The following is a 14,038-nucleotide window of genomic DNA, read 5'->3' on the forward strand; positions in this document are numbered from 1 at the left end:
TTTACCTGGCTTATATGTGAGTACATACGGTACACACAAAAGTTTTAGGAGCAATAGAACATGCGTATGTACTCACAATAAATCAATAGGCAGTACTTACTCTTGAATCGGTGGATTCTTTACAGATGTGCTGGTAACACTGGACAACAAATTTTTACAAAAGTCATGTTACTGAAATAAAATTAGTCAATTCTTATCAATTTTTATGTGCTGAACACGAATATGACAGTCAAATTGCAAAATTGGCTCTAGTTTTTTTGTAATCTGCAAGAAATTAATGTTTACATAACGAAATGCATTCCAATAGTAAAAGGTCAACTGTAATAGCCTACCTATAAAAAATCAAGTCATTGACTACATCTTAGATTTCTTCGCCTGTCTCTTGTACAGCTGTTCGGGAGCATCTCTGAGGAGTGTCCAGCAGTAGTCAGCCAGCATTGTAGTGGACCATTTTCCCTGGTATCTTTGTTCCATTGTTGCGATATCTTGATGAAAACGTTCGCCGTGTTCATCACTAACAATACCACAGTTGCTAGGAAAGAAATCCAAATGGGAATGAAGGAAGTGAATCTTTAGAGACATATTGCAGCCAAGTTTCTTATACTTCATCAACATGTCTTCTACTAGTTCCTTATAGTTTTCTGCCCTAACATTTCTGAGGAAGTTTGTAGAAACTAGGCGAAAAGCATTCCATGCTTGTTTCGCGTCACCTTCCAGCAAGTTGTTGAACCGGTCATCTTTGAAAAGCTCTCGAATCTGAGGACCCACAAAAACTCCCTCTTTAATCTTTGCTTCGCTGAGTTGAGGGAATTTTTCATGCAGGTATCGGAATGCTGGCAAAGTCCGGTCAATGGCTTTCACGAAGTTCTTCATCAAACCTAGTTTGATGTGAAGGGGTGGTAGCAAGATTTTCTGAGCCTCAACCAGAGCTGGGTGTTGGATATTCTTCTCTCCAATGGCTACATTCTGCCTGTGAGTCCATTCCTTCCTCATGTAGTGCATTTCCCTTGCTCGGCTATCCCACTCGCATAAGAAACACATGTATTTTGTATATCCTTGCTGCAGTCCCATTAAAAGGGCAACTACCTTCAAATCACCACAGAGGTGCCAGCTGTACTTTTTATACTCAATGGAATTCAGTAGCTGCCTTAAGTTATCGTATGTCTCTTTCATGTGGACAGCATACGCTACTGGAATAGATGGAAGAATGTTTCCATTGTGCAAAAGCACAGCCTTGAGACTCAGTTTCGAAGAGTCCACAAATAGTCTCCATTCTTGTGGGTCATGAGTGATTTTTAAAGCATTCATGAGGCCCTCAATATCGAAACAGAATATCAGATTACTTTCCTTTCTAAAGAAAGGCTCCAATTGCTGGTGGCGCTTTCGATATGCAGTAATTGTGACATCTTCTTCTAGAAGATTCCATTGTTGGAGTCTTGATCCTAGCAATTCTGCCTTGTTCTTTGATAAGTCCAAATCACGAATCAGGTCATTTAGTTCTTCCTGTGTTATTCTGTGTGGGGTTGATGATGCACCACAGTGAAAATCTGGATCACTGCATGCTGATGGACCAGGAGAAGAACAGGTCGACTCACCTTTGTCTTCGTCAGATGAATCAAGAGAATATTCTGCTGGAGGTTCTGGAATAGGAAGTCCCTCACCATGTGGAACTGGTCTCAATGCAGACGGAATGTTTGGGTAGACTATTCTCGACTTCTTTCGCTTCGTTATTCCGCCGGAAAGAGGAGGAACCAAGCAGAAGTAACAGTCATTTAGGTGGTTGCTTGGCTCTCTCCACACCATTGGGACTGCAAACGGCATTGATGACCTTTTGCAATTCAACCACTGTGAAAGCTGTGTTGTACATGTAGCACAGCATATATGTGGAGCCCAAGGCTTGTCTTGGTCACCAACCTTGCATCCGAAGTAAAGATGATACGCCTTCTTCACTTGAGAATTGATACTTTTCTTCTGGTTGGCAAATGTCACTTCCCCACAAATATAGCAAAAATTGTCCGCGGTATTAACACACTTTCGAGGCATTACTGTTCTTTATTGTACGTAAATGGATAAAATAATAAGTTTTATGTAACAGTAGCTTGAACTGTCTCGCACAACGTCTAAAATATTTTAAATGCTGAACCTATCTGATTGGGCTTTATATAGTACACTGCTTACGTCAGCTTCAGCAGCTGCCTGGCATTAACATGTATAGTACACTGCTGACGTCAACTTACTTCAGCAGCCGCATGGCATTAGTATTGCATTGCATCAGAAAATGATGCAATCAACTGTGGATGATGTGAGCATGATGGTATTATGCAATGTTACATCATTATTCCGGATGTTGCTGCAGTCCTACTGGAGAAATTTACACAGTGAAACATAGAAAATGAGGTATATGAATATCTTCAAAACGAGAGCCAATACAAATTTTTCACGGTTATATTCGTGTTCGGCACACCAAAATACTACAGATTAGGGCCTTTTCAAGTCAGTAATGATTTCACTGTTGACCAGTGTAATAAAATGAAGTTAAAAATTTTGTGGGATTGAATTTTTGTATAGATTTTTACTGATATTTTGTTCTTTCTGGAGCTTATAAGTGCTACAGCTTTTTTAGTAATGTACTTATTTGTTGCTAAAAACAGTAAGAAGAGAAAATGAAGCAGATGATTTGTTATAAATGCATCACATATTCCTTTTATAGGATTATACTGCAAGATACACTTCTTTCTCAACACTCTTTTTGAATTCTCTGACTGCAGTTTTTAAACTGTTGCTAATAGATCCCAAATTCATTTATTTTCCCACCTCTGTCTTTGATTATTTCATGCAACTGTGACTATCTCTTGCTCCCTCTCCTTCTCCCTCTCTCAATGTCTAAATGTATACATTTTAATCAAATGTCATGTTAGATTAGGTCTATCTGCTTTTCATTAATAATATGTTTTTTATGTTTTGTGTGGACTACTGTTTTAGTACTGTTTTCTGAGGTGAAAGTACATTATTTGCATTATAATGGATAAATGGTGAAAGGGGTGAAGTTCAGCTATTCTTATCCAAAACCTGAATGAGTATGGATTTTAGGTTTCACATTCAAGCAATTCAGAATTAAGTTATTTAAAGTGGTCTCATCATCAGCAAAAACTTCAGCTGAATGCAATACAAGTTTAAAACGTTTCAATAGTTAAGGGAAATTTCTTTTATACATACAACGTATCTAGAACACCCTACAGTGTGATTTTACCTTCATTTGAAGAGATCTTTCAAAATATATAGATAAAAAAGGAAAATCAAAATTGCCTAAACAACTTATCAGTTGTTCTCACTTTTTGTGTGAAATGTTTAAATCTGAATCAGGCAACGTCTCTCAAGGAGACATAATTTGTTGCGTCCATTGAGTGGCAATGTCTTTAATTGAAAAGGTAGTTCAGAAAATTTACTGACTAGTAACTATTGTACTATCCATTTAACAGTAGGGGTACAATGATACACCCCTTCCACATGTTCACACAGTTCACAATACACAACCTATGATAATGATACATTACCGATACACATCAACTTGATGATCTTTTCATCTTTAGAAGGTCTTTTATTAGTAGGGTTGTGCTATTTTATATGTGATGACATCTTGGTTGTGTTTCTACTATGCAGACTACATACAAAGTAAAGAATACTTCCTAACAGACTACCTATCAGGTAGGGGTTAATCAATACACATGTGCTGCATATGATTCACGATACAAAGCCTATGATACAATATTATACATTATTGATACGCATATCAACTTGATAGTCTTTTCATCTTTTGAAGGTCTGTCACTGGCATGGTTGTGCCATTTTAAATAAGTAGACATCTTTGTATTTTCGATACACCTCTCCCTCGATAACTCGCGCACAACGGGGTCCACAAACATAGACCACACTATAAGTGAGAGCGTGAGTTGCTCGTTATTCTGTTTAAATAACATTTATTTTCAAAATGTCAAACATGTGAAAGATCATTCCAACTGGTTTCAACAACCATCATGTGTACGCATACAAAATCTGTATTTTATAACACTGCTTTTTGATGAGTCTGGTTCCTGTAATGGTGTATAATATTATCCTGCCAAATCGGGAGTCCAAAGAGCACAGAACTAAACTAATTGTTGAGTCACCACCAAATTTCGTGAGGCAATTGTCGTCGAAAATATTTTATTGTTCAATTCGTAGAATACTGATGTCATGATTTCAATGGAAATAATAATGAAACTTCTTATCATCCTTGAGGATATCTCTAAGTACCAGTTTAAGAATGCTCTGAAACTTGCTTGCCCACAATGGTCCGTATCTGTGAAATCAAGCTCTTTATTTTACGAAGTATTCATTTCACTTGGCTGCCTTGCTATCTTTGATCACAGTTATGAAAGAGTTGGTTAATTTAAGGTAGTTTATGTTACATACACAATAACATTTATAACAGTGTTCGATTGATCAAATAAAGTGAGTTCACCCGACATACGACCGGGGGGCCGCAAGATTTTATGCTTGAAGGATTTTCGTGCCTTTTAACTTTTCTTTTACTTCTCATCCTTTATTTGACTCAAAAGACATAGTTAATGTGGTAATACAAAGGAGGCCAGCTTTTAATTCAGTGCAACAATACAACGAATATTTTCGCAAGTCAGTTATCAAAACACGGTCACCACTTAATTAGTATCTCAGAGAAATGCTCACTGACATAACTGTTACAGTAGATTGATGCAGATATACTCTTGTCATCTCTTCACGTGCACTTTTTTTAAGCCATTTAAGGCCACTCGATTTGATAAGATGCAGGACTTGTCTTAGTTATCGTGCCCTTGATTTTCACTGCATGACTGCTTTATGAACATTTTATTTCATGTTTCCATTTAAATTTAGAAGGTATTACGATCTTATCTTCAAAACATAAGAAATAGCAATTTACTCGGGCAATGAAAATCTTGTGGGAGTGGATATGACTAACAACCAAATTCATCACAAGTACTAACTGTATATGCAAAACAACTGTTGCAGCCGCAAGCTCTTATTTCTGTTAGTGAAAAATGAAGTTACAGACCACACCAACTTGCCTTGTAGAAATTAAGGAGGTGACTATATTTAATTTGGTTTGAAATCTATTCCCTAGCCAATTCTGTGCTATTTGTTTTAAATCCCATCAGCACAATCAGTTGCTGATTACAGATATTGCTTTAACAAGGATCCATTCCTAGCTTTTTCCACGCGTACAATTTAATTACTTTACAGATCATCTAACAGACCCTTTTGCAAAAAGTTTATGGAGTGTAGAGCAGTAAACAAGCTACTTTTTTATATCAGTGGTTACTGTTTTACCCTGGACTTGAACAAACATAAGCATTAACCAGAACTGATTTTAACATATTTCACTGCATGACAAGCCAAAAGTGCACCCTAATTCAATTCAATCCAAGTAGACAAGATATGAAGCAAGTGGGAAGCTTCATATAAAAGTGGTAATTAAATGATCACCAAAACAATTAATTCAAACATGAAGAATAAGTCTACAAAGTCTCCATTACAGCGATATATGTTATCAGTGGCTGCACATGTTGATGGGACAGAATTTGCTAGTGGAAGTAGATTTCAAATCATGTGAGTTTAAACCACCTTGTGTTAATTTATAGAAAGCAAGTGGGTGTCATTTAGTTTTTTCTTAATCTGACAAAAAATAGTACATATGACCTCAAATGCTTTCTTAGATGAATTCTCTACTTTAAGAAGGAAAAACGGCAAACAACTAATAATTATTCATGACTGATGAAGATTAAAGTAGCTTGAATATAGAAAGTATTGCTTTGTGTTTGTTCTTCACCTCTTGTATCAATATGGAAAATGTATTTAAGCATCAACATATCAATTAATCACTTCACACCTTCTGTCAAGGGTTGTAGTTTTATTCCAGCATTAAGGCCAATTTAGGTTGCTCCATTTGATCAGGTGCATGGCTCATCTTGGTCACCATGCCCTTTGATTTGAACTGCATGAATACTTTTTAAAACAATTTATTATCCATTTTCAGTTCCTCACTTAAATCTGTAAGGCATTATGATGTTGTCTTCAAAACGGAAGGCATAGTGCAATTTCCTTGTGCAAGGAAAATCCTATCTATAACAAGATCTGGTATGGGAGTGGAGACAGATGAAAGCCAAATCTTTTGCATTGTAACTCATGTTGATGCAAAAGAACTGCTACGAAATGATTAAAAACCACCCACTTCCCTTCTACAAATTGCCATGGAGATTATAACTCACGCAACCTGGAATCTCTGATACTGAGCTAAAAACAAAATCATCTGATGGCATGTTAAGTCGCTGATTACATACATCAGCATAAAAGGAGACATTCCAATCTTGTTCTCTGTGTGTGATTCAAGTACTGTGGAGGTCATTTAATAGCTACTTTTGAATGAAGTTTTTCTGTTGCTTGAATCTATTTCTATTGAGTTTGGATATCAATACTTCATGTATGTCACGACAGAAATAAGCTAGTTATTTCTGATTGATGGTTACTGTTTTACTCTGGACTTGAACAAACAAAAAACCACCAATGAGAAATGAATGCAACATATTTCACTGTTTGGTGCACCTAAAGTGGTGCCTTCATATTTGATATAAGTAAACAAAATCTAAAGCAACAGCAAAACTTGTCTTAAAAATGGTTATATAATGATCAGCAATGAACTTAAATCAAGAGATAGGGAACAAATCTAGAATGTCTTCTTTATATTAATATATATTACCAGTGGCTGAGTGTACTGATGGGATAGAATAATCAGCATAGGATTGGGGAAAGGGTGAACCAGATTTCAAACTATGTGAGTTAGTCACTTGTGTTTTCTAATGTGTAGAAGGCAAAAGGGTGTTGTCAATAATTTTCCTTTGTTTCTTACATAAATATATGCATGTACCTGCTAGGGCCGTCTCAAAAAAATTATCAATTTAAAGAATAAACTGCAAGTAACTAATAATTATTCATGACTGATAAAGATTAAATTAACTTGTAAAAGGTCAGTATCATTTTGTATTAATTCTCTACCATTTGTATTGATATAAGTATCGTTATGACAAAATACTAATACAGCAATAAACTGATTAATCATTTACCTCTGGACTGTAAACAGTTACATTTACAGAACACATCATGAGACAAATATCATAACCAATAAACTTTCTGATGTTATTAAATTGACAAAAACTGTATAATCGCTAAAATTATTTTGATTTACTGTGACAGTAAGTTGGACAGAATTATAAACTCACTTGACTGTTATAATGTAAGCAGTGATCGGACTGTTGTTGTCCACAACACTGTGATGCCAGCGCACTGTGGCATTTCTGGAGTTCAAGTCGGATATCACTGGCGTACCTGGTGGATCTGGGATATCTGAAAAATGATTGATGGAAATGTGATTCTAAAAAATATAAGCATCATCGAGATAAATAAATGAAAAAAGATGCTTTTAAAATAAATAAATTTTTTCAAAAATAAAATGAAAATTGTACTATCCTTACATCACTATATTTATTTGCAAATTCAGCATTTTAGTGAGATAAAAATTTTGCAATGAGGTCACAGGCAAAAAGTACATAACTTTTTGGGGTACTGAACATAAATATAATTTCATACAAATTAAATTTAAATTCAAAATTAAAACCTAAATTTACAAAACTTCTGTGACTTTAAATATGTAGTTGTGGGATTTAACTCAAGCCTCTATGTAAAATTGCTGACAATTTTTTGTCTCTGTTCTAGACAAAAGAAACATCTGGAATTATTTCTGCTGGCTTTCTTTTGTTTTTACATTACAGAGCTTTTTATGTCCAACAATCTCTGTATGCACATGAGAACAGGCAATATCTCAAAAAGACCAACCTATAAAAGGCTAATTCAGGAAATACCAGACATGCTGGTACCCAAATGTCTATGGATAAATAAAAATGTTTCTCTTATCCACAAAACACATAAGTGGATCAGATGGCTAAAAACCATAACTTTATATATGAATTCAATAAATTGAGTATTTTACTAATGGATTTGGAACTGCATTTTTTTCTTCAGTTCAATGGGATACTTGAACACTACTAAAGGCAAAACGTGCACTACCAGATTGACTCATAGACACCAGAATGCAAATTATGTCTTTTGAATGAGTAATATAGTTGTTGTTATGGGATTAACACCATTTTTCAGCACATGATTGGCTATACATATCAGCCAGTATATCTGGTGGAAGAAGAACCCAGGAAAACCCCCGAAAGAACCATCAACCCATGGGAAGCTACTGGCAAGCTTTCTCACACGCCCACGTTGGCCGACCTCTAGATTCAAACCCTCCTGGGATGTCAATGATCTGTCTAGGTGAGCTCCTTGGACCACTCAGCCACCCATGGACCACTCAGCCACCCATGGCCAAGTAACCAAGACTAGTACGGGACTGATTTGATTTTAGTGCTCTGTCCTAATAGTGCCCGAGTACTATCATTTCAAATGTAACATGAAATACAAGACCTCACCTGATAAAACACCTTCTACTGATTAAACAAACTACCTTAAAAATTGGAATATGCTTACAACAGGAGCAATACGCTGACAACTTTTGGACTGAATGCATAAAATTAAACTACAGTACATCTCACACGTATTTTCAGTACCCCATGCTATGTGGTGGGGATGAAGAGATAGTGCAGAGGATTAAGAAAAAACCGTCCACCATTTCTCAGTGTGTCCTGAAAAAGTTGCCGTGGTGCCTCAGAGAATTGCTCTGCTCACCATGCTTTCTCATGGAGTCATTGAGGATAACCACCATGGAGTGGACATGGTCCCTATCAAATGCATGTGATTCACTCTCTATGATTCCTGCAAGCTTTTTCACAGAGTCAACAAGGAAGGAAATTACAGAATGGATGTGGTTTCTATCAAACGGGCATGGTTTGCTGTGTATGATTCCTGCAAGCTTTTTCACAGAGACAACAAGGAAGGACATTACAGAATGGATGTGGTCTCTATCAAATGGGCATGGTTTGCTGTGTATGATTCCTGCAAGCATGCTCTTTAGAGATTCATAGAAAGAGTGAGGTGCCAATTTATCTACATCATTATCAGATGATTATATACATTTCCTAGTTCTAATGAAGATAATGTAATAGATAAAACACCAAATCAAATTTTAGATAATATTAACAAAGATGCAGTTACTCAAAATCTGTAATACTACTGTTCTTTTGTAATAAATTTACACTTTTACTTCATTCAACAAAATCTGAACAAATATGCACACTATCCTGACAAGACCTTGTTGAGTTTCTCTTCAAAAGAGTAAAGTTATCGTACTGTTTAAACATGAAAAGTATCCTCTGAGGCATATACATTTAAATTCTTGATGACAGTTGCTTTTGTTAAAAATAAAACAAACAAAACAACAAAACACTGTATTTACACTTAAATAATAATTGCATTTTAGTCCTTAAAAAGTAATGACCCAATCACAAGAATGAACATACATGTACACAGCTATGAGCTTTAGTTCAATTCTGACTGCTTTTATAAGTAAGGAACAATACTGGTCATTTAATTTATGGGACTAATTTTGTTCTTTACTACTGGTCTTTTTAATATTCTTTTGTTCATCATAAGATAAGTTTGTTTCAAATAAAATAACCCAATAGAAACTTAAATGGTTTCTCCCTAATAAAGACTTGTCTAAAGCAGATGTTCTGCAGAAATATAGGCAGTGACCATTGTAAACACTGTTATAAAATGCCAGCATGACAAGACAATGTCAATTTCAAGGTGCATTTCTAACATGAAGCCATCTGACTTGATGAGCTGTACTATCTGCCCAAATTATGGTCCCATGATTAACAGCAGAAGTTTGGTAATTGCTCTAATTAATCTGAACTCACTGTTTTGTTGAAATGAATAATAGTGTGGAAAACTATCAAATCTTAAATGTTAAACAAATTGAAGGCATTCTGCATGGTTGTATCCACATGTGTCCTATTATCTGTTTGTTCACTGAAGGCATTCTGCATGATTGTATCCACATGTGTCCTATTATCTGTTTGTTCACTGAAGGCATTCTGCATGGTTGTATCCACATGTGTTCTATTATGTTTGTTCACTGAAGGCATTCTGCATGGTTGTATCCACATGTGTCATATTATCTGTTTGTTCACTGAAGGCATTCTGCATGGTTGTATCCACATGTGTCCTATTATCTGTTTGTTCATTGAAGGCATGTGTCCTATTATCTGTTTGTTCACTGAAGGCATTCTGCATAGTTGTATCCACATGTGTCCTATTATATGTTTGTTCACTGAAGGCATTCTGCATGGTTGTATCCACATGTGTCATATTATCTGTTTGTTCACTAAAGGCATTCTGCATGGTTGTATCCACGTGTCCTATTATCTGTTTGTTCACTGAAGGCATTCTGCATGGTTGTATCCACATGTGTCATATTATCTGTTTGTTCACTTAAGGCATTCTGCATGGTTGTATCCACATGTGTCATATTATCTGTTTGTTCACTTAAGGCATTCTGCATGGTTGTATCCACATGTGTCCTATTATCTGTTTGTTCATTGAAGGCATTCTGCATGGTTGTATCCACATGTGTCCTATTATTTCTTTGCTCATTTAAAGAAAAATATAAAAACAAAATTTTTGTCATGACAGAAAAAACTAATCTGTCAGATGGAAATCATGTGTCAATAACCTAAATGTAATATAGATCTAAGACATCTAACTACTACAATGCAGTTCCTTGTTTGGTGACTATTGGCAAATTTGGCTATTGAGTAAAAACATAAAACAGGCAAACCAATTTCTTACAACAGCATTTAGTGGATTTCATAATTTGGTATACTGCTTTGCAGCTAAAATGGATTAAATGGAAGACTTGGCATTGATTTCTCTCCCTCTCTCTCAATAAATCTCTCTCTCTCTCTCTCTCTCTCTCTCTCTCTCTCTCTCTCTCATAATAACATGATGATGTTCAATTTACATTTCTCTAAAATGATATAATGGTTTTATGCAAATAAAAGACCTATCAGTAGCAGTAATACTAAGTTTGGTTTTTACATTTATTTCAAATTGGTTGCAGAATCCTATAATTAAGATGAAACAAAAACTTAAGAAAGTGCTAATGGATCTATTTCAAGTACATTTAGTGCAATGATCTTATTCAAAAGATTTCTCTTATCATATGAAATTCAGTAATATTGCACTCCATGCAATGAAAAGAACAAATATGAAAGATAAATATAAAACATTTTGCACCAAAATTGCATTGATACTTGACTGAAGTGAACAGTATTGCTCGAGTTTGATAGTTACCCTGTGCACAAGTCTCAGTAATATACTGTACTATTTCTACTGACATCCAATTAGAGAATTATTGAGGGGTATTTTAAATTCTTGTGGCTGTTGCACAAAGAAACAAAAAACAAAAAACAACAATTATTCCTAAAAGCTAACTGACCCTTTACTTTTCAGCAATATAAAGACAATGACAAAGTTATGTTCACTCATATACTGAAATTCTGTATGCAGGGTCAGATCAGGTCAAGTGTGTGTTTTGGAGAAGTCCAAAATTTCAAAAGGTCCCCGACTTTCCTCAAAAGGGCACCAAAGCAAAAGTCTACTGTACATGTTTATTTATTCAAATTGTACAAAATACCCAATAAAAGTACACAAGAATAAAACGATGGTCAAATTTCAATGCTATGTTTATGTGTGTATGTTCTTGGTTTTATTTTAGAATGGTGGTTGGTGGCAGGAAACCCTGGAAACCTTTCCCCCTTTTTGACCCTGGTATGTTGTGGATAAAAGATTCATTCATGGATTCAATAACAAATCTGTGGGCAAAGCACTAGATACATCTAACTGTATATCAGTCTCAGATATGTATGTACGTGTGTGTGAGGTACAGAGAGAAAATTCTTAAGATTTCGCATCTTTATTTTAACTCTAATATTTTATATTAATTACCAATGGTCAAAAATCACTCCTGATACATGAAAGTTCACAAGTACTTTTTCAAGACAGATGATCATTTGCAAACTAACAGCCTAGCACAACAGAAGCCATCAACATGGTTTATTTCCTTTGCCACTAGACCACAGCAATACCTAGCTAGCAAGGCAGGCATATGGAAGTCAGGGAAGTGGACTGTTATGCCACCAGGCCAAAAATAATGGCCTGGCTGCACGGCAGTCAGGGATGTGGACTTTCATGCCACTAGACCACAGCAATGCCTAGCTAGCAAGGCAGGCATCTGGAGGCCAAGGAAGTGGAATGTTATGCCATATGGGGTTTGTTTTCTCAAACTAGTGAACCTTAATGCTTCACTGAACAAAGCAATGTGGTAAAACTTCATGCGATACACTGCAGTATCACAGACTACACTATGATGACTGAATACAATCAATGGTGCTTTAAGATGTTGACCTGCATTCAAATTGTTTTCTTCCCCGCTTCCATTTTATCTTGTTTGACAAACATCTAATCAAATAATGGTATTTCCTTTCCCTTTATCTGTTTGCACTTAAAAACAAAATAAAATCAATTTTTTCATTCTCTGAGGAACTGACCAGTTACTGGGGTCAGGCCTGGGGGTTGGACATTCTTTTTATAGAATTGTCCCAGGCCCCACCACAAAAAATTAAATGGCTTGTCCCTCACCTTCTGCTATTCTCTCATTAAAGACCATTTATATCAAAATATATGTGTTTTGTTCTCCCCATTTTATGTTTAACCATGTCCTCATTTCTTTCTCTTTAACTTATATGTACATTTACAAACACACCCTAAAAGTCCTGTCTTGTTTATTTACCATCCACGTTTGTCCAACAATGGGAATCCATTGTTGGATAAAGGAGAAACCACTTTTTGAAACAATATATGTTTCTTCAATAATACTTGCCTGATTATAACATCTTAGGTTACATCCTGTACCTCTTAAGTTCTGCCCTTCAAAGCTTACATTAGCAATAAAAGTGCTGTCAACTGCTTCCAAAGGTGAAGGTCAGATAAGAGTTGTATCCCCTTGTATACATGGATTGATGCCAAATCCTATCCATTCATCAGGAAGTTACTTGCTACATCAGTGAAAGCAGTGAACTGGTCACTCTTAGTAATGTATAGGACTTGGAACTTACCTGCTACATCAGTGAAAGCAGTGAACTGATCACTGTATTCACTGCTGCCTCCCCCTGTATATGCAGCAACTCGAAGTTGATATCTGGTATAGGGTTCTGGAAGCAAAATTTTAATGATTAAGTACTGCATCAATAAAATACATCAACTCGTATTAAAAGATTTTAACTCTACTTTCTTCCAATTTATCTTCAATGCAAATAATTATTATATTGTGGTACTTATTAACTGAATTAAAGACAGGCTGTACAGCTCTGGAGAGCATTTTCTCAAGGAACTTTAAAAGTTTGATGGGGTTATTTGTCTTATGAAAATTGAACTTTCTCCATGTGGTACTATCTTTACTACAGCATAAATGGTTGCAAAAGCAGAAGAAAAACACACAACTGTGCCAATATAGCAAAGGGATATTGATCACCTGGCAACTACAAGTGTTGTGTTTCTTTTTGATCCTCCCAATTTTATCCCATTTTACTTATTTGTCAATCATGGGAAATACATCAACAGCAATTCTAAATTTAAAAAGTGACATATATTCAGTTTAATTTGTATTTATTCCCCTGATTCAAGGAGAATTTTGGAACAATTCAAGGAACATTTCAACAAATTCAGTAACTTTTCAAGAATAAAACTAACATTCTAAAATTCAAGGAATGTAATAACCACTGAAAGATAATGAATGCTAACATAAATAACAAAATTCAATGATTTTCACAAAACAAAAATTTAGGTTATAAAAACATATTCAAAGTCTGCACAATTTTAAAAAAATATTATGAATAAAACTGGTAACCATGGTATATTATGAAACATTTCTTTACTAATTTTA

At 35.4% G+C, this 14,038-nt stretch overlaps 1 protein-coding gene across 1 annotated transcript in view; it reads right to left on the bottom strand.

Annotated features, from left to right (window-relative positions):
* LOC149799640 (receptor-type tyrosine-protein phosphatase delta-like) overlaps nucleotides 1-14,038 on the bottom strand; it is a 172,271-nt gene that overhangs the window by 79,520 nt on the left and 78,713 nt on the right. Inside the window, exons 11-12 of the mRNA XM_089958980.1 lie at nucleotides 13,212-13,307; nucleotides 7,311-7,434 (exon numbers count right to left, since the gene is read on the bottom strand). Of these exons, the coding sequence (XP_089815106.1) occupies nucleotides 7,311-7,434; nucleotides 13,212-13,307 (220 nt within the window). The remainder of the gene's footprint in view (nucleotides 1-7,310; nucleotides 7,435-13,211; nucleotides 13,308-14,038) is intronic.

This window comes from Sinohyriopsis cumingii, chromosome 5, assembly GCF_028554795.1.
Source record: "Sinohyriopsis cumingii isolate HCF-2022 chromosome 5, ASM2855479v2, whole genome shotgun sequence".
Lineage (NCBI taxonomy): Eukaryota > Metazoa > Mollusca > Bivalvia > Unionida > Unionidae > Sinohyriopsis > Sinohyriopsis cumingii.